We start from the raw sequence: 27,432 nt of genomic DNA on the forward strand, positions 1-27,432 counted from the left end.
CTGACCAGTTTTTCTCATGTTGAAATCTTTAATTATTTAAAAAATTCTTTTAATTAGTCCGTAGATCTTGTTTTCAAATATTTCTTCCTTAAGTTACATGTCTATCCCTTCTTGGAATATAGAATATGTTCTAACTTTTCCTCAATTACATTTACAGGTCACCAGGAGAACCCCAGTCTGACGACATTGAAGCTAGCCGAATGTGAGTATGTAGTCATCGTGAGAACTCTTCATTTAGCAGTACTTAAAGTCTGTACCCATTAAATGATAACTGTCCATTTTTATTGTCCCTGACAACCGACATTTTACTTTTGGATTGTGATTGTTTTTTTTGGTACTGGGATCAAACTCAGGACCTTTCATATGCATGGCAGGCGCCGGAACAACTGAGCTAAATCCCAGCCCCTGGATTGTGATTTTTTTTTTTGGCTATGTTATACACTTTTTATCTTTTTGGTCATTGGCTTATTTCAGTCAGGGATCATGCATGTTGTAGCACATGTCAGAATTTTCTTCCTTGTTTAGCGTCAGTAATAACTCATTGCATTATATACCCTGTTTTGCTTACTCATTTATCTGTTAATAGATGCTTCGGTTGTTTTCATGTTTCAACAGTTGTTGGTATACACTTTAAGACCTTAGATTCTTTAAGGTATATATTCAGAAACAGAATTACTGGATCCTATGTGAAAACTGTTTTTGAGAAACTGTCAGACTTTTCCACAGTTTTTGCACCATTTTACATTTTCACCAACAGTGTACAAGGGTTCCAGTTTTCTTTTACATCTTTGCTACCATTTACGTATGTTTATTTTTATTTTTTGATAGTAGTTATCTGAGTGGATATGAGGTGGTGGGTATTTCATTGTAGTTTGAGTAACAACATAACTTTTTATTTTTTATTTTATTTTACTTTTTTGGTACCAGGAATTGAACTCAGGTCCTCGTGCTTGCGAGGCAGGCGGCGATACCACTGAGCTAAATCCCAGGCCCAACAACATAACTTTTTATGAAATTCTTTTTTTTTTATGAAATTCCCCCAAAATTTTGGGAAACGCTATAATTAATAGAGGGTTCTGTTTGAGGAGTTGAGAATACTGAAAACTTAACAGTTTGTTGAAGGTTATGGGTGAAGAAGTGAGCCAAAGAATGTTGAAAGTCTATGTACTGAGCGGCTAACTGGGGTTAGAAAGCTTGTCACATGTAGAATTTAAACACTTTTCTCCAGTAGCCAGAGATTATGGTATTCCAGCTTGAGTATCATGAGGGTTGATGGACCAGAACTGTGCACAGTGGCCTGTATAGAGGATATTAACAGTGGAGTAGTTGAATTTATATATATGCTCTTGATGCTGGCCATAGTTGGAAAGACAGTGGTGCCTGCCCAGTGTGTTGGATTATTAACAGAGATACTTGTTGTGAGGTCCCGATGGTAGAATGTGATTTCGCAGCACTTGTCTCACTGCAGAAGCATTAATTGGAACAGCTATCCATTGACAAAAGTACCTTCACAAGAGCCGTTGAAACCAGGTCAGAGTGTACAGCACCTACATATGGCACAGAAATGAGAGACTATGCTTTGAAGAGGGTAGGAAAGACAATTGTACGTTACCGGTGCCACCTCTCCCTCAACCCTGAGCAGCACAGTGTGGAGAAACATACTCTCCTTGGGAGAAGAAAGTTAAGTACTGGACTTTGTTGTATATCTCAGCACTAGAACTGCCCCAGTAAAACCCAGTAGGGCCCCTGGTAACAAACTCCAGTCTACTACCCACAGGATGGGCCTCTAGGGCCACTTCACTGTCAGACCAGATTCCATAACCCCCGGCTCCAGGCCTGCCCAGTGCCAGGCAGTCCAGCTCCACCCTCCAGCTTGGCCCCTGCAGTTCCATACTGTAGCAAGCCCAGGGTTTAGGCCTGTCCTAGACTCTAGTGCTTGGCTATCCTCCTTGGATCCAGGCTCCAGGATCGTCCTTGTGGACTCTGGTGTTAGGTCAGCCTCTGTGGCCTCAAGACTTACTTTACTTTTTGTGAACTCTTGCCTGTGGGCAGCACCCCTACACCTGGCCTCAGGCTGGCTCCTCTGGAACCAAGCTTTACATTTGCCTAAGAACGAGGCTGGCCCCAAACTTTAGGCCATTCTTTGTGACTCTAGGTTCTGTTGGACCTAGAGTGCAAACCCATCTCAGTAGACACTCTTACCAGCCTTGTACCTACTTATTGAGACTGGGACCTCCCTTGTAGACCCAGGCTCCAGGCCAGGCTCTGTGGTCTCAGGCTTAAGGCTTGTCCCATTGTACCCTGCTTCCAGGTCCACCCCAGCACCTGACTGACTACCTTCTATATACTCAGGCTGTAGGTGCACCCCAGATTCAGGTTAGGACTTGGCAACTTGAGCATCAAACCTAGCCCCCTGTAGATACAGGCTCCAGGCCTGCCCCCATGGACCCCATCAGTAGGTTCACCACAGTGGATCCAGGCTTCATGTCCAGCATTGTGGACATAGGCTCCAGGCCTTCTTATGTGCTGACATAGGAACCAGACTGTTTCTCTCAATTGGGTGCAATCTCAGTAACACACACACAAAACATACCAGTAGAAAAATAATCTAGCATAAAGGATGCCATCAAAAAAAGAAGAAAGGAATAAAGGATTTACAAGACAGCCAAAAAACCTCCTTACAGAATGGCAATAGTAGCTCATTACCTACCAGTAATTGAATGTATATGAATACATTGTATGTATGTAAGTAGATTAAATTCTCCAAAACACAGTGGCTAATAAAATAAGAACCAACTACCATATGTTCTACCGACATGAGACTCACTTCACCTTTAAGAACATACATAAATTGAAAGTAAAAAGATAACTTTTGTGGAAATAGAAATCGAAAGAGAGTGAGAATAGCTGTATTTAGATAACAACAGTTGTGAAGTAAAAAAATATAAAACAAAAGGCCATTATGTAATGACAAAGGAGTCAATTTATCAAGAAGATACAACAATTGTAAATATATATGTATTCAACTTTAAGAGTACATAAAGTACCTAATATATAAAGCAAATATTAATAGATTTTAAGGGATAGACTATAATACAGTAATAGTAGGATGCTTCAGTACCCTCCTCTTAGCAATGATTATCCAGAAAGAAAATCATAGAAACATCACTTAACACTTTTGTGCAAGTGAATGTAGGGGTCATATGTAAAACATTCCATCCAACATTGTCAGAACACATTTCTTCTCAAGAGAACATAGGATATTCTGTTGCATAGATCATGTGCTAGGCCACAAAACAAGTCTTAACAAATTTAAATAGATTGAAATCATATCAAGTAACTTCCAGTTATAATGATATGACATGAGATCTGTGTCATAAGATGGATTTCAGAAAGTACATATATAGAAGTTAAACAGCATGCTTCTGACAAAAAAAAAGAAAAGGGAAATTAAAATATACCTTGAGATAAAAATGGAAATACCAGAGTCATGGGATGCAGCACAAACATATCTAGGATGGAAACTTTGTAATAATAAATGCCTGCATCAAAAAAGAAGATCTCAAATAAACAATCTAATGTTGCACCTACCAAAAGAATTAGAAAAACAGATTAATTCCAAAGTTAGTTGATGGAAGGAAAATTATCAAAGCAGAAATAAGTGAAATGTAGAATAAATAAATAATAAAAGAATCCACAAAACAAAAATTGGGATTTTTGCAAAGATAGTATCGGTGCAATTCCTGAGACGCTGAAGTAGGAGAATTGCCAAGTTCAGCCCCAGCCTGGGCAACCTAGTTTCTTAGGGAGGCTTTGTCTCAACATTAAAAAAGACTGGGTATGTGGCTCAGTGTGAAGGCCCTGGATTCAATCCCCAGTATATGTGTGTGGGGGGTGTTTCTACTGTTGTTTTTCAAAAAAAAAAATCCTAAAATGTATATGAAACCACAGGAGACATTGACTAGCCATATCAATCTTGGATTAAAGAAAAAGATGGAGGTAGTATATTACCTGATTGAAAATATACTACCAAGGTTACAATAATCAGACAAGCATGGCATAAGAACACACACATGGACAGATGCACACTTACCGTCACTTTTTGACAGTGATGCCAAGAGCATAAAAAGAGGAAAGGACAATGTTCAATAGGTGATCTTGAAAAAATTGGGTTTCCACATGCAGAAGAATAAAACTGGACTCTTTAACTCATTCCCAGTACTGAACTCAACTCAAAATGGTTTCAAAACATAAATGTAAGATCTGAAATTGTAAAAGTACTAGAAGAAGACAAGGAAAAGCTCTTTAACTTTACTGTTGGCAGTGAGTTTTTTGGCTATGTCCCCAGTGCATAGGTAGCAAAAACAAAAGTGGAGAAATGGGATTGCATCAAACTACAAAGCTTCTGCACAAGCCAAGGGCATAATCAACAGAGTGAAGAGATATCCAAGTGAAGAAATGGACAGAAGATCTAAATAGACGTTTCTTGAAAAAAGTCATTAAGATGACCAACTGGTAAATTTAAAAAATGCTGACATCTTTAGTCACTTAGGAATGAGATATGATCTCATACCTGTTAAGAGTGGTTATTATGAAAAAATGAATGTTCATATTGGTGAGAATGTGGAGAAAGAACTTGCACATAGTTGGTAAGAATGTAAATTAGTATAGTGATTAGGGGATAGTGTTGGAATTCCTCAAAAAATTAAAAATAGAGGTACCATGATTCAGCATCCTCACTGTTACAGAATATAAAAATACAACTGCCATGATTTAGTCACCATGCTGACTATGTAATTAAAGGGTATCTGCACTCATTCATTGAAACATTCACAAGGGTCAAAATACAGCTAAATTAAGTGTTCAGTGGATGTGTAGATAAGGAAAATATGCTGCATGTACACAACAGAATACAATTCAGTCATAAAAGGATGAAATCCTGTCTTTTCTGACAATATGGATGGACAGGTTAGTGTGTTAAAGTCAAATAAACCAGACACAGAAAGACAAATACTTCATGATGTCACTTATATGTGGAATGTAAAATGCTGATATTCTAGAAGTAGACAGAAGAGTATTGGTTATCAGGGGCTGCAGAGATGGTAATCAAAAAATACAAATTTTCATTTAGATAGAAGTTAGTTCAAGGGATCTATTGTACACCATGGTGACTGCAGTTAATAACAGTGTATGTCTTAGAAATTGCAAAGAAAGTACATTTTAGATAGCAGCTGAGCGCAGAGTGCACCTGGCCGCGGCGTCAGCGTTTGCGGCCCAGCCAGCGCGCCCCTCTGTCAGGCGGTCATGCGGTGACCGCCCAGAGCCATGGGCACAGAGGCCCGTGAAACAGCAGTGGAGCAAGGCCCTTCTGTGGGCAGCAGCGGTGGCGGCGGGACTCGGAGCCACCCGGGATGTTCAGTCATGAAATGGGTGTGCACTGAGCACATCCAGGTGGCAGTGGCCTGCTATCTCAAGTGCCGGCAGTACGTGGATTCAGGTGGCCCACCGAAGCAAGGCCTGCGATTGTCTCAGACTCCTGAGGAGATGGCAGCCAACCTCACAGTCCAGTCAGAATCTGGTTGTGCCAGCCCCTTGCCAGGCAGAACCCCAGCAATAAGAAGTACAGTTTGGATGACTGCGGAATTTTCTCACTGATTCTGATTCTCAGTACAGCCATGAAGTTGTGCCCCTTCTCTACCCACTGTTTGTCTTCCTCCATCTCAGCCTGGTCCAGAGCAGCCCGAAGAGCACAGCAGAAAGTTTTTATAACTGCTTCCATGGAATGTTCCTGCAGAATGCAAGCCAGAGGATGTTATTGAGCAGCTGCAGACCACTCAGACCATCCAGGACATCCTGTCCAATTTCAAGCTTTGTGCATTCCTAGATAACAAATATGTGGTCCATCTCCAGGAAGACAGCTACATCTACCTGATCTGCCACCTCCAAAGTGACACCAACACTGCCCTGTGCAAGGTCCTCACCTTACATATCCACCTGGATGTGCAGCCTGCCAAGAGAAGATTACCAGCTCTACACCAGTGGTGGCTCCTCCCACAGTGAGAGCAGCAGCCTGGAGCCTCCAGATGTGCCTAGCCCCATTCTGCAGAATGAGGCCGCGCTGGAGGTCTTACGAGAGAGTATCAAACGTATCAAGGATGCCCCCACCACCACCACCATCTGCGTCTACGCCTTCTACAACACGGAGCAGCTGCTGAACACTGCAGAAATTGCCCCCGATAGCAAGCTGCTTACTGTTGGGTTTGACAACTCCCGCATAAAACTCTGGAGCCTGCGGTCCAAGAAGTTGAAATCAGAGCCCCACCTTGTAGACACATCACATATCCACTTGGCTTGTGATACTCTGGAGGAAGAAGAGGATGAGGAGGACAGTGCAGGCATGGAGATGAAGATCCTTCGGGGACACTGTGCACCAGTGTATAGCACACATTGCTCTCTTGTTCTGAGGACATGTCCATCCGGTACTGGGATCTGGGGAGTTTCCCCAACACTGTGCTGTACCAAGGACATGCCTATCCCGTGTGGGACGTGGACATCAGCCTGTACAGCCTGTACTTTGCCAGTGGGACCACACCGCCAGGCTGTGGTCCTTCGATCGGATGTACCCACTGAGGATATATGCAGGACACCTGGCAGATATGGACTGTGCCAGATTCCACCCTAACTCTAACTGCTTAGCCACAGGCTCGACCGACAAGACTGTCCAGCTGTGGAGCGCCCAGTAGGGGAACTCAGTGAGGCTCTTCACAGGCCACCATGGCCCTGTGCTCCCTCTTGCTTTCTCTACCAACAGGAAGTACTTGGCATCCGCTGGTGAGGACCAGCAGTTAAAACTGTGGGACCTGGCCTCTGGGACCCTTTTTAAAGAGCTGAGAGGCCACACAGACAGCATCACCAGCCTCGCCTTCAGCCGTGACAGTGGCCTAGTGGCCTCTGCCTCCATGGACAACTCAGTGCGCATCTGGGACCTCTGGAACACATGCTGTAGTATGCCTGCAGATGGTTCCTCCAGTGAGTTTGTGGGTGTCTACACTGGGCAGATGAGCAGTATCCTGAGTGTGCAGTTCATGGCCTGCAACCTGCTTCTTGTGACTGGGATCACACAGGAGAATCAGGAACACTGATTCTTACTTGGCTGGAATGGACTGGGCTGTGGTGAGAGGCCTCTGGCTGCAGCATGGACATGGACATGGTGAGCAAGTTACTGACAGACTGTGAAAGAGCCCTCCCCCGATGCAGCCTCATTGTCATGGGACTCAGTCAGGGCTGGGGCATGGCTTAGTGATTCCTGGACTCGAGATGAGCGCTGGGGTGCTCTGAGGCCCATGGCTTGCTCCCAGAGGACCCTTGGGACCCTGTGTGCAAGCGCCTTCCCATTTTCATCTTGTTCACCTCCCAGCGTGCTTACTGAGGGCCGTTGCCCAGTGCCCTCCACAGCACCCCTAGACACCCTCAGTTGAGCCACCCTTGAGGGAAGTGGGGACAGAACTGGCAAAGGGAGGGATAATCCTTTTCCTGAGTGGTAGAACCAGGGTTTTTTACTGTTGTTATGGTGATGATGATTATCATTGCAAAGAGGAAGTCTAGCACTGGCAGAGGGGAACATCTCTGCTTTTATCGTCAGGTTCGACTCCTGGCACTGGCTGTGATACTTGGAATTTTGAGCTTCAGGGAGCTCAGAGATTTTGGTGGCTCAGTGTATCAGGAGAAGGGGAAATCTTGGGCACATGCTGAGCACACAAACAGCATGTTCATGGAAGCCAGCGGTTGGGTTGACTGAGAACACTGGACTCTCGCAATTATGGTGGGAAACAGTCTTTCTTGGCTGCACTTCTATCAATAATTCTCTCCCCTGAAAAGAACAATTATGGTAGGAGGAGGTGCAGCTTAGTGGTAGCGCATTTGCCTAGCATGTGGGAGGTCCTGGGTTCATTCCCCAGAACCACCAAAAAAAAAAAAAAAAATTATGGTTAATAATTTGGAGGGTGGGAATGTAGTTCAGCGGCGCAGCATCTGCCTGACAAGCGCAAGTCTCTGAGTTCAATTCACAGTACCAAAAAACAAAGAGAATAATTTGGAGTAAGTCAGAAGATAGAATTAGTAGTAGATCTCACAGTGACTGTTAACCAGAGGTTAGCATTTCCGCTGCCTCTCCTGCGGTGAGCGCATCATGCAGTGAATCCTGAGTGCACACGCACGTGTCAAACTGTGCCCTGAGGATAAAGCAAGTTCTAATGTATGGGGAAAGGATTAAATATTTGTTTTCTGAAAAGTTACTTTGTATTTTGTTTTCTATTAAAATGTATTTAGTTTTAAAAAAAAGTAAATTTTAAGTATTCTCACCTTAAAAAATGCTATGTATTTCATATATTAGCTTAACCTAGGCATTCCACAATGTATGCATATCAAAACATGTTGTATAGTTCTTGTCAATTAAAAAATAAGTTTGAAAAAAAGTCTCTTGATAGGTCAGAAAGATTGGCATGAGTAGAGTCTTAGAAGGATAGATGAGATAATAATGATCAAAGGTTGGTGTTTAATATGCCTAAGATAGACAAAGAAGTGATTAGTTGAAGTAAAATGAAGGTAAAGATCTTTCAAATTAAGAAAGGCAAATATTTTGGAACATTAGAGTATTGAAATAGAATATGCACACAGACATTTTAAAGTCTCCTTACTGATGATGTCATGGGACAGAGAGAGGTAAAAGGGAGCCTTTAGCCTTTGAGTATAATTTACGAGAACAGAAAAGAAAGCCATAGGCATTCAGGTGCATTATATGAATCTCAAATTGTAAGTGCTTTTTGTTTTGTTTGGGGCAGTGGACACTTTAATGTGGGGGATTTAGAAAAATGATGGTGAACTTACAGGTTTTAGGAGCCTTGACATCTTTTGTAAAAGGGTTGCAGGATAAAGCAGTCCCTTTGGGAGAAGCCAGGATTTAGTGAAATCAAAGAGGTTGAAGAGCTATTATTTAACAAGGGACAAGTTATATGAAGTGAGCTTCTAGAGAACTTGGTGGAATGTTAGGAGAGGATAAGTTAAGGTTAAAGAATGGCAAAAGGATAAAGGAAACTTGCATGGGTAGTAAAAGCTAAGGATGATGATATTGTGAGGCATGATAGGATGTTTGTCACAAGATTTCATGTGAGTTTCTGGTTTTAAGTCCAGGTTGCATTAAGCACACTCTCATACTTTTAACAGAACTGTGCTAAAGTAGGGTAACAGCAAATTAGACTTCCTGTGTCATCTCAACAGAGCAAAGGTCCTAGCCATAAGTGCTTTGGGAATGTAGCTGTAAACCTTCACATCTGACACATTTTCATGTGTCATTCTATACTTGTAGAACCCATAGTCAGGCAGCGCTTTTAGTAAGGTGAGTAGATCCACGATTGCTATACCATAGTATTGTATGCCTTAGTTTACAAAATAGGTTATGAAATACTCTTGGTTTGAAATGAGAATTAAAAAGGCTGATTTATTAATGACAAGATCCCACATTTGTTAAAGCTTGATTTCTTTTGGCACTGTAATACATATTTGCATTTGGCCTATCTTGAGTGCCTTTTAGATATAATATAGACACCACTTTGAATGCATTTAAAATAGCAATTTATACATGGGGTCCATCCCTATTTTTAAAGGATTCTTAGTGTTTCCATTTTCTTGGATGCTAAAAAAACACAGCAAAAATGTTTTAACAGCTGGATACCCTTTTTGTAGTTTAGCTTAGAAATAGAACCAACATAATAGAATAATGTAATAAATATATGATCTTTTATTTGATCATATGTTTATTCTGCCTGGTTTTTATTTAAATTTATAGCTACCGTGTGGTAGTATTTTTGTATGCATTCACACTCCTTAATCTTCTTAATGATTTCAAAGCAGTTTCTTAACTTCAGGTTTCTCATGTTTGGTAATCACTCCCTACTCCTGTCTCTAACATTAAGGCTATATTTTCAAGTGTATTACTATAAATGGAGCAAGGGTAAATGTATCAAGTGATAATGGCTCATTAAAGCAAGATTGTTTAAATAAATGCTCAGTTTACTCTAAATTTTGGAATGCCCCAGACCAGTCCTAAGGCCATCTTTGTCCTTTCTCTCCAGGTAAGAACCATATTATCTGTGTCCTTACAACTCTCACATTTCCATCTCTAGCACTGACAGACCCCCTGAGCTATAGGTTTATTTATCTAACAGGTAGATGTCTACTTCTCAAAGCTGACAAGTCCAAAACAGGCAAGTTAGATAATCCAAAATAGAGATCGTGATTTTCATTCTCTCAAAGCCACTTCTTTTGTAATCTTGCCATCTCAATCAAGAGCAGCTTGAAAAATCCAGTTAACTCCACTTTCAAAATATCCATAATTTGGCCACTTTACCATTTTGACCTCTGTTGCCCTGATTAAGGCTATCGTCTTTTGCCAAAAGAATGCAATTATTTCTTCATAGTCATTCCCATGATAGTCTCTAGTAATAGCCAAAATGGTCTTTTCTAAACTGCACAATATTACCCATGCTCAAAACCTTCAAAGGCTTCCCACCTCTCTCAAGGTAATACCTAGAAATATACGTGGCTCTGCATGAACTGGCTCCCTTTTGCTTCAAGTATCTGCTGTACTTCTCTTATTCATCTCTATTTACACTGGCTTTGTGTTTTTAAGGCTTATACTTATTGCCTTTGTCCCTTGTCTGTGGTATCCACATGGTTTCTTTGTTCACTTGTTTTAGAGCTCTTAAATAATTCCTTTTCAGAGAGGTCTTCTATGACCAGCTTCATCAGAAAATGATCACATTCCATCTTTTCCTCTTACCTTTCTGAATTTTTCTTCAGACAGTTTAATGTTATTTGACTTCTTCCATGTTGATTTCTTTATCATTTTGCTTCTTTACTGCTAGAATGAAGACTAGTGAGACATATAATTATAGTAAATATTACATGAAAGAATGAAAATATGAACTTCAAAATATCTTTGCCTTTTTAACTACCTTTCAGAAATGTAGGAGGAGGGCCCCGAGATTTATTTAGCTCAGTGGTTCTGGCGCCTGACTCGCAAGCGCAAGGTCCTGAGTTTGATCCCCAGTACCAAAAAAAAAAAAAAGAAATGTAGGAGGAAATTTTTTAGCATCAGCTAATGTGTAAACAAATTGACATAGTCACAGTACATAGAACCTGAGTGATGATGATATTTAACATCTTGAATGCTTGTCCTTTGGCAAGTCACTGTGTTCCAGGCTGCACATGAGTTTCTCAGATTTGTTAAGAGAGCTGAGCCTTTTTATCAGAGTAGACTATGGAGAAGAAGCTTGGATTGTTTTAGTTTTTATCTTTTAACTTGAGTGTGTTTTCATGTAGATAAACATTTATAAATAAGTAGCATCTCAGAGTATTTCTTTCAGAAATAAAAAAAAGTATCTTTAACCACATGAGTGGTTCCTCTGTTTCCAAGATTTTCTCCTGTGGATGCTGTCACTGTAGTGTTTGTATTGAGCCTTGGCAGGTCTTTTTGTACACTTACATTCATGACACTGGGAGATATTTTGAAATCTGTTTCCCTTTAAGGTCAAATAACTAGCAAAAGGTATGGTTAACTGCCACTATTATCTATCTAAATAGTGTAAAAGTAGAAATTGAAGTATCTTTATTGAGACTCTGTAATTTTCTACATTTAGAGGATACAATAGATTATTAGGTCATGTGCCATTTAATAAGTAGATGGCTATAATAAGGTAAAGTAATGGAGTAAATGAGTAGGTACAGGTTACTGTGGGCATGTAAAGGAAGGGATATCCAATCGTTTTGGAAATGATATCTAGGCCGAAACCTCCAGGATGATGGGGATGAGTAAGGATCACATTCTAGGCAAGAAGAATTACTTTTTTTAGATTTAAGAGTCAGGCAAGAAATCAGAGCAAGTCCAAAGAACTGTAGACAGTTCAATATTGATGGAATGTAGGGTTTGGTGATGGGAGGAGTTGTGAAAAATGTAGCCATAAGTAAGAAACCATGGCCAGATTGGGAAAGACCTTGACACAGTGTTAAGGTGCTTGGTTTTCTGATGGACATGAGGAGCCAGGGAACGGCTTTGGATGTGGAAATAACATGAGTCACAGTCTGTCCGCTTTCCTACCAGTATCTCGTCAGCCTGTACCTTCTCTTTTAAATATGAGGAGACCTGCTTCTAGCTCCTGGTGGGAAGGGTTGAATGAATGAACTGCCTTTGGGTGAGTCTTCTCAGAAGGAAGAATGAGTAAAGAGCCTAGTTATCCAGTGAAGTTTATCTAAGGAAAAGTTTTTAGAATTAGCATGAACTTTGAATTTTATTCATTTATATATTATTTTTCCCCAAAAAATGATTTGAGGAAATATTAGTGGGAGTAGTTTAAGCCAAAGAGATTGATGAAAATACAAAGGATGCTGTTCTTCCAAATTAATTCCAAGCAGAACTTTTTGATTCACAAGGTCCTTCCTAGCTACTATGTCTCTTCTAGGGTAATTATGAGGATTAAATGAAAGAATATATACAGGTCACTTAGTAAATATTTGTTCTTCTTACTACCATCTCTAGCCAGAAAACTAAGCACTATCTTTAGCTCTTCCTACTCATGTACATCCTATAAACTACTTCTTTCAAATATTTCTTTGTCGGTTTCCTCCTCTTTGTTGTCGCTACTACTTCATTCTTTGCCTGGAACTTCTACAGTAGACATCCCTAAGTGAATTGCATGCTTCCAGTTTTCCTTAGTTTAGTCCCAGTTTAGACAATGAAATATGGTAAGAGAAATTTTGTTAGTCATTTACCTGGTTAAAACCTTTTAGTGACTAAGTGCATTGTTTTTTTTATCTTAACGGTTTATGAATCATGGGACATTTCTGGCAAGATGAAGATTCTGTGTATTTTTATGAGGAGAATGTTATATTAACTTTTACTCTATTGTAGACTAAAATCAGAATTCTTTATCATAGCTCGTGAAGTTTTTTGTGATTGGCTTTTCATTGCCATTTTCATATTGGCTGGACATTTCCTTGAATTCTAGGCTCTTGAACTGCTTACAGTTATCCTTTAGTACCTTGTTCTCAAGCTCTTGTTTCTTCACTCACACATTTTCCTCCTTCTGAAACATTTCTTTACACCTTTTGTATCATTAGTTCCTAGTTATCTTTTGTATTTCTTCTCTACTGAATTGCCTTCCTTTATATTGGCATATCCCTGTGGGCATTCTTATCATATTAAAATCAATTGGCTTTTTCTTTTAAGCTTAAGTTCCTAGAGGAGTCTATTTACAAATCCTGTGAACTTCAACTTAGGTACTAGACTCAGAAATCTGTAGCAGAGTTTGATCTATCCTGGAATAGACACTAGCAGTCATTTGGTTACCAATCCTTGAAAGATGATGAAACTGTCCAAAGAGAAATTTAAAAGGAAAAAACCTTAATCCCTGAGGAATACAAATGTTCTAGGTTTGGATGGGAAGTCTCTGAAACAGCCAGAGAAAAGGAAGAAACCAAGAAATACTGTCATAAAAGGTAGAGACCAGCAATTTCTAAACCGTCTCCATTTCTCAATAGGATCAGGTAAAGTAAGTACTGTAGTAAGAGATGGTGACTTGTCCAGAGTGGTTTTTGCATTCCCAGATACAGAAGCTGGGTTATGGGTGCAGTAAACCCTGGACCCTTTTTTTTCCCCACACATTGTATTCTTGTTCTCCACTGCTTTAGACTGTTCCTGGTTCTTTTTTTGTTTGTTTTTAGATTCTTTTCCCTTCCACGTAAAAATCTTTGATTCTTTGAAGTTTATGCCTTCTGGCTAGTCCTCTTTTTTCTGTTTTTATTATTGAGTGAGCTCCCAGTCACTTCTCTTTGAAAACTGGTACCTGAACTCAAGATGTTTATTAACTCTACTCCAGATCTACTGCCATCTGAGTTTATGTGGTAAACTCCTTACTCCTGAGCACTTCAGTGTCCCAACCATTTTATTTGTAATAATGCTCACCAATGCTTCATGCTGCTTCCCACAGGTGTGAATGTATCCACCTGAAGTTTTACCCTTGAAACCTTAATGAAAAAATCACACCTTAGGTTATAATCTTTGGGTAATTTCTTATTTTCTTAAACTTGTTTCTGTCATTTAACTTCTTCTTCTGTGTGAGAAATGTCCTGGGACCCACTAGTGTCAGTCTTCTTCAGTCCTCTGGTTCCTGTAGTCCCTGACATGTACTCTTTAGATGTAAGTGATTGAATAATACTGTTTCACATGTTCTTTTCCACAGTGCAGCAGACATACAGTAATTACTTAGCAGAAAACAGGTTTTCTAAATTTATTTATGCAAGAGATAAAATATGAATACCTTTAAAAAATTGTAGTAAAAACAAAATTTCACATATGATTTTTTAACATACAGTACTGCAGCATTAACTATCACCACATTGTTTGCAGCAGATTTCTAGAATTTTTCATCTTGTAAAACAATGAAACTCAATATCCTTTGAACAACTACTTTCTTTTTTTATTCTTCCCATTCCTTGGCAAATTCCATTCTACTTTTTCTAAAATTTGAGATACTTCATGTAAGTGGAAACATGAAATATTTGTCTTCTTGTGGACAGGCTTATTTTCTATACCACAATGTCCTCAAAGTTGATTTATGTTATAGCATATTATACAATTTCTTTTTTTAAGGTTAAATAACATTGCATTGCATTTATGTACCACATTTTCTTTAACCATTTGTTATTAGACATGTAGGGCACTTCCACTTCTTGCACTTGTCTATTATGAATAATGCTGCAATAAACATAAGTGTACAAATATTTCTTTGAGGTCCTATTTCTAATATATATATATATATATATATATATATATCCCAGAAGGATTACTGAATCATGCAAATTCTACTTTTTAGACTTAATATTACTTTATAGCATTTTTCGCTATAGCAAATAGTTTCATCACAAAATTATACCCTCTCCCTTGGGCATAAACTCCCCCATTCTCAGCATTCCCCCACCAGAGTGGTGCTTGTGTGAGAATTGATAAACCTACATTGTCATATAGAATTCATCCAAAGTCCATAGTTTACATTAGGATTTCTTCTTGGTGTTATACATTCATTTATTGAAGGATATCTTGCTTATATCCAAGTTTTTGTAGTTATGAAGAAAACCTTTATAAACATCCATGTGTATGTTTTTGTGTATACATAAATTTTTGGCTTTTTGGGTAAATACCAAGGTGTGAATCATTCCTGGTCTTATTGAATTGTTTAGCTTTGTAAAGAAATAGCCAGAACGTCTTCAAAAGTAACTGTACTGGTTTGTATTTCCAATGAATGAGAGGTCTGATTGGTCTATAATTCCTCATCCGCATTTAGCATTGTCAGTTTTTGATTTTTGGCCATTCTTTTTTTGTTGTTGTTGGTACCGGGGATCGAACTCGGGACCTTATGCTTGGGAGGCAGGCGACAGAACCACTGAGCTAAATCCCTGGCCCGATTTTTGGCCCTTCTAATATGTGTGTGGTGGTATCTCACTGTTTTAATTTGCATTTCGCTGCTGACATGTGAGGCGGACCATCTTTCATATGCTTGTATTTGTTAAGGTCTTTTACCCAGTCTCAAGTCAGGTTTGTTTTTTTTTTAATTACGGAGTTTAAGAAAGATCTGTATATATTTTAGATAATATTCCTCTATTGTATATGTCTTGCAAATACTTTCCATGTGTTCCTTGTTGTTTCAGTATCTTGAGAATGATATTGTACCTTTCAAGGAGCAGAAGTTTTCAGTTTTCATCTGGTATCTTACCTAAAAGATCATTACCATATTCGAGATCCAAATTTTCTCCTATGTCATAGGATTTTTACAGTTTGGAGTTTTGCATTAAATTCTGATTTATTTTGAGTTTATTTTTGTGACGGACGTAAACTCTGATTCTAGGCTTTATTTTAATTGCATTTGGATGTCCGGTTGTTTCATCACAATTTGTTGAAGACTTCTTTTCTCTGTTGTACTGCCTTTACAGATTTGTCAAATATTAGTTGACTTTATTTACACAGATCTCTATCTTGACGCTCTCTTGTGTTCCACTGATGTATTTGTTTATTGCTTCACCAGCACCTTACAGTCTTGATTACTCTGGCTTTGTAGTAAGTCTTGAACTTGGATAGTATCAGCCTTGCTGGTTCTTCATCTATTGAGTTGGCCATGTGGGATTATGGAATAGCTCTCCATTTTTTTATTTCCTTAATTTGTTTTATCAGATTTAAACTTTTCCTCCTAGAAATATTAGATCTGTACTCAGGTATTTCATTTCTAGAAAGTACTAACTTAAAAGTTGTTATGTTTTAGATCAAGAATGCCCCCCAACCCCAATTCTGATGTGTTCAGGCTGGGCGTCTAGAAAGTGACTGGATCATGAGGACACTATACTCATTGCTGGATTTATTCACTAATAAATTCAGCAGCTGAGTATGTTGTTAGGACATGGGGCAGTTAGAGGCTGCTCATAACTTTGGAAGGGTGTGTCTCCTCCCCTGGCTCCTCTCTTCTCTCTCTTCCTGTACACTATCACCTGAGTAGCTCTTCTCAGCTGTGGGTCCTTCCACCACTTTGTTTCTGCGTTTGAACATTCAACCATGGACTGACAATTCTGAAACGTGAGCCAAAATAAACCTCTCTTCCTTTAAGGAGTGCGTGTTGGATGTGTTGTGTCTCTGGGACAGGAAAAGTGACTAAGACAAAGGTATTGTAATTTCCAGTTTCATTTATTCATTACTGGCATATGAGGAGCATTGACTTATGTATCTGAACTTTATATCCTATAACTTTGCTTTAGTTACTAGTTCCCACAGTTTTTTGAGGATTTTTTTTTTTTTTTGTATATGCTGTCATTTCAACTGCATAGGCAGTTTATTTCTTCCTTGCCAATCAGTGTACTTTTTATTTCCTTTTCATGTTTTACTCCATAATCGTTCAGTATGGAGTGTTTTAGCTAATCTTGCAGTATGGAATAGTGAGAGGAAATACTCTTATTTTGTTCTTTATCTTAATGGGAAAATTTTACTTTTGCATTGCTAAGTGTGATAGTAACTGTAAATTTTTTGGGGGGGTGGTTACTGGGGATGGAACTCGGGTCCTTGCGCTTGTGCAGCAGGTGGCGAAACCACTGAGCTAAATCCCCGGCCTGTAAATTTTTTTTTTAATAGATAATCTTTGTCACGTTGAGAGTGTTCCGTTTATCCCTACTGTGCTAGTTGTTTTTTCTCTCACCATGAACTGGTATTAGATTTTGTCAGGTGTTTTTCTATTGATTGCTGTGACTGTCATTTTTTTTCCCTTTTACCTCTTGATGTGATGGATTATATTTTAGATTTTTAAATGTTGAACCAGCCATTTAATCCTAGTTGGGATTAAATCTCATTCAGGGTTGGTTTGTACGTTTTGTGTATTGCTGTATCTGATGTACTAATATTTGTTGAGGGCTTTTACATCTATATTCATGAGAGATCTTGGTCTATAGTTTTCTGGTAATTTGGGTTGTGGGTTGAGACAGGGTCTTGCTATGTGGTTCAGGCTGTCCTTGAATTTGTGGCAATCCTCCTGCCTCAGCCTCCCAAGTGCTGGGATTAACAGGCATGAGCCACCATGCCCGGCCCAGTTTTCTGGTAATATTGTTGCTAGATTTGGGTGTTAGCATAGTACTGGCCTCACAGGATGAGATAGGAGCATCTCCTCTGCCCGTATCTTCTAAAGGAGATTATGGAAAATTGGCATGATTTTTTTCCCTTTAATATCTGGTAGAATTTACCAGTGAACCCTCTAACATGCCTATTAAGATTCTGTACTTCTTTATTGCAGAGCTGGAGACAAATTCAGGGCCTTGGCATACAATGGGAAAGTGCTCTGCCATTGATCTACGGCCCATCCCATGTCTGTTTCAACTTAAGAGAATTCCAAAGAACTTGAATTTTGAGGAATTGGTCCATTTCATCTCGATATCAAATTTGTAGATGTAGATTTATTTATAGGAGTACCCTTGATTAACCTTTTGATGCCCGTGGGATGTGTAGTGAGGTCTCTTCTTACTTCTGATATCAGGGATTCGATCACTTTGTCTTTTTAAGCCTGCCCTGTAGGCTTGCAGATTTTATTGGGCTTTCAGAGAACTAGCTCTAGATACCTTGCTTATAACTCCACAAATTTCTTACTCTCATTTTTATTTTTTTTTATTTTTATTTTTGGGACCAGGAATCGAACTTGGGACCTTGCGCTTGCAAGGCAGGTGGCGGAACCACTGAGCTAAATCCCCGGCCCTACTCTAATTTTTATTATTGCTTCTGCTTGCTCTGTATTTAATACCTCATCTTTTTTCTCAGTTTCCTAAGGTGGTAGCTTAGATGACTGACTTTAGATCTTTTCTAATATATGCATCAGTCTACAGCCATACCACCCTGAACACACCCATCTTGTCTGATACATGCATCAGTGCTTTCAGTTTCTCCGAGCACTGCTTTCACTGTATCCTGTAAATTTTGATAAGCTGTATTTTCATTTCCATGAAAGAGAAAGTGGTCTAAGTTTCATTCTTCTGCATGTGGGCCTTCAGATTTCCCGGCACCATTCATTGAACAGACTGTACTTTCTCCAGTGTGTGTTCTGCACATTTTTGTGAAAAATGATTTGGTAGCAAATACATAGGTTTATTTCTGAGTTCTCTGTGTTGTTCTGTTGATTGATGTGATGGGTTTTACAGCAGTAGTACCATGTCACTGTGCCTTTGTCTGTCATATGCTTTGAGGTCGAGTATAATGTTTTTTTTCAGCTTTGTTCTTTTTACTCAGTTTCTTTTTGGGTATTCAGGGCTATTGTAGTTTCATACAAATTTTAGGATAATTTTCTTTTTCTGTGAAGAGTGTCAACATTTTAATAGGGATTGCACTGAATCTGTAGATTGCTCTGGGTACTTTGGACATTTTAGTGACCTTTTCCAATGCAGGAACTTGGAATGTCTTTCTGTTTTTGTGTATTCTCTTCATATTCTCTCAGCAGTGTTTTATCATTTACATTGTAGGCTTTCACCTCTTTGATGTAATCCCATTTGTCTTTTTGCTTTTGCCTTCTGTGCTTTTGAGTCTTATTCAAAAAAATCTTGATCCATTCCAGTTATTGAAGCTTTTCCCTATGTTTTCTTCTAGTAGTTTCATGGTTCACAGCTTAAATTTTTAATTGATTTTGACTTGATTTTTATATATGGTAATAGTGTAGGGATCTAGTTGCACTCTTCATGTGAATATCCTGTTTTCCCAGAACTATTTGTTATAGACTCTCTCCAATAGATGTTCTTAGCACTTTTGTTCACAAGTACTCCGCTGTATGTGATCCCCATTCTTTTTCATTGGTCTGTGTTTTGGTTTTTATGCCATGTTGCTTTACTATAGTTTTGTAGTCTTACTTTTAAGTTCAATAGCACAATGCCTCTTTGTGCCTTGTTTTCTTATTTGAGATTGCCTTGGCTATTTGGAATTTTTCTGAATACATACAGATTTTGGCATTGCTTTTTTCCCCCTAGTTTGTGCATAGTATTAGTATTTTGTATAGTTTGGGGGGATTAGTATTTGGTGCATATATATTTATGATTGTCATCTGTTCCTTTTGGATTGTTCCCTTTACAGGGATATAGTGACCTTATTTGTCTCTCAATTAGTTTTGGTTTGAAATCTACTTTGTCTGCAAATAAGATAGCTACCCCTGCATTTTTCTGGATTCCTGTCGCATGGAGAACTTTTCTATCCTTTTACTTTCAGTCTCTGAGTTTTGTTTTGAACTAGGTGCATTTCTTGTATACAGCATATTGTTGGATTTTGCTTCTTAATCCATTCTGCCAGTCTGTTTGTTTTAATTGGTGAATTGAGGCCATTAACATTGATGGTTATAACTGATATGTATTGACTTATTGTCATGTTATTTTCCTGTTGTTGGTTCTTTTTTATTTTTCTCCCTCTCCCTTTAATTTCTTGCTTTGATTGATGAATTTGCTTTGTTGTGCCTCATGGAGTTGTGACCTTTGTTATCTTTTTCTAGGATATTGTTTAGAATTGTTTGGAGTGCTGGTTTGGTATTCATGAAGTTTCTCAGGTGTTCTTTCTAATGAAGTATCTTATTTCCCCATCAATTTTGAAAGATAGTTTTGCAGGATACATCAGTCTAAGTTGGAGGTTGTTTTCTTTTAGGGCTTGAAATACCTCACTCCACTTGACTTGAGGGTTTGTGTTGAAAAGTTTGCTGTGATTCTGATGGGCTTTGCTTTGGATGTGATTTGTTTCTTTTCTCTTAACAGCTTGTAGCAATTTGTTCTTCTGTTGTGTTTCCTAGATCTTGATTATTATATGTCTAGGTGTAGATTTTTTTTTGATCATGGCTAGTTGGAGCTCTGTATGCCTCACTTATCTGTATGTCAGATTTTTTGCTCTGTTTGGGAAGTTTTCTGTCATTAATTTTGTGAACAGTTTTTATGTCGTGTACTTTCTCCTGCTTTTTCATGGGCCCCTATCAGTCTTATATCATTCTTCTTTGCATCATCTAGGAGCTGTTGGATTGATTTCTCATGGTCCCTTATTATTTTTAACATGGTCTCATGGTCCCTTATTATTTTTAACATTTTCTCATGGTCCCTTATAATTTTCTCTTTTCGTGGTCACTGACTGCCATCCAGTCTTCTATATCAGATATTTTGTATTCAAATTGCCTCTTCTGTTTGAATCTGTTTCATAGATTGCATTTCTTTCCTATGTTAAGCATTCATGGTTTCCACCAAGGTCCTGAGTGCACGTATTTTTTTTTATCTGTTTTGGTTCTAGAGCCTCTAATCATTTCTTTCATTCTGCTCACCATCTCTCTAGATATCTGAGAGATTATTTCTGCTTTGAATTTTTCTAGAGCCTCATTCATCTGATAGTACTTCTGGTACTATCAGTTCAGGGTGTCCAGGTGGTTGATTATCAGACTTTTCCACCTCGTTTCTCCCAGAATTTGCCTTTGGTGGGCTGGAAGTCTGGGTTTGTGCCTTGCTTAAATGTCTTATCATTTTTTAATTTTTTTTGTTAGTACTGTACTTGATTTAATTCCTGGGTTGATACTTCGATATTGCTTATTGTAAGTATCTTTGTTGATGTATTTAGAACCCTTATGGAATGATTGCTTCTCAGAGGTGTCTTCCAGATATAGCTGGTCTTTAGGTTTTGAGTCTCTAATGGCTCTAAGGCGATCTCATTTTCATTATACCAGGAGGGACAACTGATTAGATCAATCACAACACCTTAGCCCAAGTGATACAGTCAGCAACACAATAGCATCAAGCACAGCTTAGAAAATAACAATTTATGGTAGTTACTAAGCTGTCACCTTTAATTGTATGAACTAAATCAAAATCGAGGACCAACCCAACGTATGTTTATAGTGAGTAAACTCTTCAATATAGCAACTTTACCCTTCAGGATAGGGACTTAGAAGGAGTTGGGGAGGAAGGGATAGATTGGTAGAAGGATAGGGAAAGGTTAGCAGTGAGGCCAGAGGACACAGGAAGATCATGCAAAACTCTAGGAAACTGTTGAAGACAAGAGAAAAAGACAGAATGAAAGAACAAATTGCTGTTAGGGAGGCAAGAAGCTGTATTTACTTTCCTTTTAAAACTAATGACAATTAAAAGAAGGAAAAAAGAAGAAAAAAAGAAAGAAGAAATCCAAATTAGGGGCAGAACAGGGACAAAAAGGAAGATGAAGAACAATGAGAGAGGGAGAGGGAGGGGGAGAAAAGAAAAATAAAGGGAAAAGAGTAGAAAAAATAAAAATTAAAAATAAGAGAAAAAATAATTTTGAGAATAACAAAAAATAAAAATGAAGGGCCTCCTTCAGGGTATGTCTCTGCTGTCACAATAGACAGCATGGGTCGCACTGTGCAGGTCTAAGTCAATTAGTCTCAGCAAGCCAGCAGCAGACTCCTGAGATTCAGGCTGATTTCTGGCTGCAAGGCCCAAGTCGAGCTCCCTGACCTGCAGGTTTGAACTCTGCAAGGTCCTAGTGCAGGTTCCAGCTGCCCTCCCCCTGAAGATAGTCCAGTCCAAGTTCCAGTGGGAGGTGGTGATCCCTCAAACTTAGCAAGTAACGGTGGTCTGGTGTGCCTTTATTGCAGAGATTCTCTTCACTTTTCCAGTGGGCTTCAGTTTTCATCAGGGAGCCTGAGAGAGGCCCTCTTTCTGTTGTTCACTTCTGCTCTATCTTCTGGAGCTGAGGGCAATGGTCTTTATGACCCCCTATGTCTCTGTGGTGTGGATCCAGGTACTGGCGTAGCCAGGAGGCTAGAGTCCCCCTGGCCCCTGGGCTGGGGTGGGTCCTGCAGGAGCTTGTGCATCAGGGCAGCAGCCTCAGCTCCGCGTAGCTAAGGTCCTCACTGGTCCCCTAGTATTAGTATTTTGATAGTCTGTAGAACCTGTAGACAGCTTTAGATAACATGGGCATTTTAACAATATTGATTCTTCCAGTCCATGAACATGAGTTAACTTCCCATTTGTCTTTTTTCCCCCGGTTTCTTTCATGATTATTTTCTTCTTTTCTGTGTGGAGATCTTTAACTGCTACCTTACGTTTATTCCTAAAGATTCTACTTTTACTTTTCTGTAGCTATTTGAAATGGAATTGTTTCCTTGATTTCCCTGATAACTAGTTCATTGTTGCATGTATAGAAACAGTACTGATTTTTGTACCTTTATTTTATATCTGACCACCTTATGAATTTGTTACTATAATTGTATTTTTGATGTGGTATTTAGGGTTTGTTATTAAAGAATCTTGTCATCTGCAAATAAGAGCAATTTAACTTTTCTTTCTTAAAAACTTTTCATTTGTTTGATTAATTGCTCTGGCCAGGACTCAGGAGAGGGATAAGGGGGAAGAGAAAGGGAAATGAAAGGAATAAAGATGTGCCATATATAGAAGCCTAATAACCCTAATCCGTGTAAATATTATAAGCTGTAACATGTACCAAGACAAATAGTCTAAACAGGTATGAGAAAAGATGATTGGGGAATCAGGGGGAATGGGGAGGGAGGGAGAGAGAAGCAGATTAAAATAGAAAACAAGCTGTAATATGTACATGTAACCACTCCCCAAGATGATTGTAAACTGCATGAATTACAAACATGTACTAATATAAAATAAACAAGAAAAAAATGATCAGAGTGAGCATCCTTGTCTTGTTGCTGATCTTGACAGAAAAGCATTCAGCGTTTCTCCATTGAGAATGTTAGCAGTGGGTTTGCCACATATAGTATCACTTTTACTGTACCGGGATAAACTTGTTTGTTGCATACCTGATTTGATTTTCCCCTTTGAATAGGTGCATGCTGTTGTAGGTACTAAGCATTGTCTTTGCTTCTATGTTGACTCAATACTATTGCCCTTTGCAATTTCTACAGCTGTAATTCTCATCAGTGATAGCGACACAGTTGTGTCAGCCCAGGCTGAGCATGTCTGTGATTGCATTGGCATGGCATGGTTTGGGTGTGTGTGGAGGTACTGTCTGGCTTGTGCTCTTGCCAGGCTTTGGGACATGGGGACATTGTTGCCTGGTCTGTTGTGACACAAACTCTTGGATTAGCGGCAGGGCCACTGTCCACCTAGGTGTCAGGGCAGACATAGGCATGTGGAGACACCAGCGGCTTGTCAGCTTTCCCTCAGTGCAAGTCCACCAAGTGCCTGGGGTATGTAGCAATGCGTGGGTTTGCACGATGGGTCTCAATCTTTCTGCTTATCTAGGTTTTGAACATGGTGCTGGTCATGGTGCTGCTCACATGTGCTGGAATGACCATAGAGTCTCAAGAATGGATATTTGCTATGTCACACACACCCAAGCAGGACACACTCTAGTAATGGGTCTGGTTTCGGGATGGGTAGTGGGGAAGATACATCATGGCTTCTTGTCAGAACTCTTTAGGGCTGTGAGAGCTGCAGGAATCTTTTAATAAAGACTCCAGACACCCACAAGTGGACACCACTGTTGTCTCCTGCTTACATTTTCCTCTAAGGAGGCTTTTTTGGCCCGGAGCCCATCTGGGAGGGGTAGACATTACAGTAGAGCGTTTTCATACTCCATGGAGATCTCACCTGTTTCTTGCTACTCTTCAGTGGACTTCTTTCTCAGTCTCTCCAGTAAGAATATAGTATTTTGTTGTCCCTTTTCATGAGTGGGAGGGGCAGGGAAGAGGCAACTCTATTCTTCCATCTCGCTCATGTCAGTCCATGTCGCGTCTCTTCTGTGCTGTCTCCATTCATTAGAACCCCAGCATATTAATCATAGTAGTTTTAAATTCTCAGTTTGATAATTCCAGCATGTCTGCCAGTTAGGTTCTAATGTCTGCTCTGTCTCTTCAAACTTTTTTTATTTTCTACTTCCCCTTATAATTCTTCCTTGATAATTGGACATGATGTACTGACTTAAAGAAAGTACTGGGAATGGGCCTGTAGTAACTGTGTGGTGGAGGTATATGTGTGTGAGACAAGCTTTCTGTATTCCTATGATCTCAGCCTTTTATTGACCCTGCATGTTTGGGTGAGGAATATCACAAGTGGATTCCCAGTCTCATCTCACCCTCGCTCTCCCTTTAGGTGGAAAAGATGAATAGAGTGACCTGGAGTTGATACTTTCTTTCCCTTAGGAGAGTTAGGCTTTACCTTAACTCCAGTAGGCAGGGCTCTGGCTAATTAGTTTCTCCTGAGGTTTGACCTTGTTGAGAACAGAGTGCTCTATTACATTTCAAAATGATTCCTTCTTACCTCCCTGGCCTGGAAGATTTTGGAGGTTTTACTTTGTATTCTGAGAGGTAAAATTTACAGCAGTGTGGAGGCTCCCTATTTTTAACTCTGTGCACACTGGATATCTTATGAATTCATCATTTACAGTTAAAGTTTTTCTACCGCCATTCTGGTTCCCTTGTGCTTTCTGCTTATGTTTTTTGTCTCAGGTGAAAGGATTCTGGGTTCCCTTGTCTGTCTCTCCCAGGTTTACTGGCAGGCATTTGCTTTTTGAGCTCATGTCCTCTATGATCTAAGATTAATTGGTTTTTCATTTTGTTAGTTTTTACTTGTTAAGAGGGAGTGGTAACTTCCAGGCTCTTTAAGTGTGAAACCAAAAATAGTTGTATGTTTAATACTTGACAATCCTCTGTGTTGTTTTCCAGAGTGCCATTTACATTCTCATTAGCAATGCATAAGTGCTATAATTTGTGCACATTCTCACAAATACTTGCTATTTGTTGATTGTTTGATGTTGGTCATCCATATGACATGAAAGGATATGTCATTGTGGTTTTGGTTTTCATTTCCCTAATAATTATTAATGGTGACCATCTTTCCACATATGTATTGGCCATTTATATATATTCTTTGAAGAAGTGATTATTCTAGTCCTGATCCTCTGTTCATTTTTTAACTAGATCATTTAGAGGTGTTGTTCTGTTGCAGTAGTTCTGGGGATTAACCACTTGATATTAACCACTTGGTATACAGATGGTTTCTCCCATTTTGCAGGTTGCCTTTTTACTTCGTTGTTTCCTTTGCTGTGCAGAAATTTTAAGTTAGATTTATTTGTTTGGGTTTCCTGTGCTTTTTATGTCATATTTTAAAAAATCATTGTCAAATAATGTCATGAAACTTTTCCTGTGTTTTTCTCCTAGGAGTTTATAATTTGATTTTTAAGTTTAGTTGCATAATCTATTTAATTTTTGTATATGATGTAAGGTTTGGGTCTGTCTATTATTTTACATATGTGTGTGCAGTTCTCACAGTGTAGTTTGTTGCAGGCCCTACCTACCTTTTCTGTTTTGTAGCCTTGGCACCTTTGTCTTGAAGATTATTTGACAATATTTGTAAGAGTTTATTTCTGCATCGTATATTACATTCACTGGTCTCCATGTCTGTTGTTCTGGTATCACCACCCTGTTTTGACTACTGTAACTTTGTCATGTATTTTGAACTCAAGAAATGTGGGCTTTTTTTATTTCAAGACTGTTTTGATTTTTTAATGGTCCTTCAAGATTTTATGTACATTTTAGGATTTTTTTTTTTTTTCTATTCCTGAAAAAAATACCTTGGGATTTTTTTTTTTATAAAGACTGAATTGAATCTGTAACTTAAGCAGTGCACAGTATTAAGTCTTTAGATTCATATTTAATTTTTTCAACATTGTTGTACAATTTTCAAGGTATCAATGATTTACCTCTGGTTTATTCTCTTTTTTTGGTACCAGGGATCGAACTCTGGACCTTGTGCTTGTACAGCAGCGCAAGTAAATCCCCAGCCCCCCTCTGGTTTATTCTTAAATATTTTACTCTTTGATTGTGTGTGTGTGTGTGTGTGTGTGTGTGTGTGTGTGTCTGTTTTTGTTTTATGTGGAACTGAGGATCAAACTCAGGACTTTCCACTTGCCAGGCAGGCATGGTGCCAATGAGCTACATCCCCGCCCCTGATTCTATTTTAAATGCTGTTTTAAATTAGTTTCTTTGTAGTTTTTACGTTTTGAGTTTTGTATCTCACAACTTTATTGAATTAATTACTTAGTTCTGAGTTATTTAGTGGACCGTATGATCATGTTAATGAGGTAATTTTACTTTTTTTCTTTTTGAATACATTTGTTTGTTTTCCCTTTTTCTTACCTGATTGCTCTGGCTGGACTTCTGATAATATGTTGGTTTGAAGTAGTAAGAGTGGGTATCCTCGACTTGTTTGTGATCTTAGTGGGCACCCTTTAAGTTTTCACCATTGAGAATTTATAGTATAGGTTTGGGCTTTCCACATGTGGGCTTTATCATGGTTAGGTAATTTCCATATTTTCCTAGACACCTTGAGTGTTGTTAAAATTAAAGTGTATAGAATTTTGTCAAATACTTTCTTTATATCAATTGAGATTATGTGGATTTTGTTCTTCATACTAATTAATGCAGTATATGAAATTGATTCTTTTACATTGAACTATCCTTGAATTTCATGATTAAATCCTGCTTTTTTCTAATGCATTGTTGAGTTTGTTGCTATTTTGTTGAGGACTTTTTCATCTGAATTGCCTGTAGTTTTCTTGTAAATTTGTCTGGTTTTATTGATTAATCCTGACCCCATAGAATGCATTTGAAAGTGTTCTCTTCCTTTAAGGTACTTAGCAGAGTTCAAGAAAAGATATTCTTTGCTGCATTTATTTTTCTAAGAGTTAAAAATACAGATTTATTTTAATTTTTTTTATGTAAACTTTTATCTTCTCTTTCTAATGGCTTTTTTTTTCCTAATGGCTTTTCTGATGGTTTATGGTACTAACTAGTTCCCAATTATTGATTTAACCTTGAAATATAATAAATTAATGTTATTCCATTTTAA

At 38.7% G+C, this 27,432-nt stretch overlaps 1 protein-coding gene and 1 pseudogene across 10 annotated transcripts in view; both read left to right on the plus strand.

The window, feature by feature from the left end:
- The window catches only part of Ube3a (ubiquitin protein ligase E3A), a 94,366-nt gene that overhangs the window by 25,383 nt on the left and 41,551 nt on the right, over positions 1-27,432 (plus strand). For all 9 annotated transcript variants that reach the window (XM_021250170.2, XM_013068293.3, XM_004872177.3 and 6 more), the window contains one exon: positions 158-202. In XM_021250170.2, coding sequence (XP_021105829.1) covers positions 201-202 — 2 coding nt within the window. In that variant the 5' untranslated portion in view covers positions 158-200. The remainder of the gene's footprint in view (positions 1-157; positions 203-27,432) is intronic.
- On the plus strand, positions 209-25,501 carry LOC110347159 (TAF5-like RNA polymerase II p300/CBP-associated factor-associated factor 65 kDa subunit 5L pseudogene; annotated as a pseudogene). Its single transcript, XR_015441629.1, has one exon. The product of XR_015441629.1 is annotated as a TAF5-like RNA polymerase II p300/CBP-associated factor-associated factor 65 kDa subunit 5L pseudogene (transcript).

This window comes from Heterocephalus glaber, unplaced genomic scaffold (genome assembly GCF_053883595.1).
Source record: "Heterocephalus glaber isolate CG9 unplaced genomic scaffold, H.glaber_assembly_v1.0 deba00001531, whole genome shotgun sequence".
Classification (NCBI taxonomy): domain Eukaryota; kingdom Metazoa; phylum Chordata; class Mammalia; order Rodentia; family Bathyergidae; genus Heterocephalus; species Heterocephalus glaber.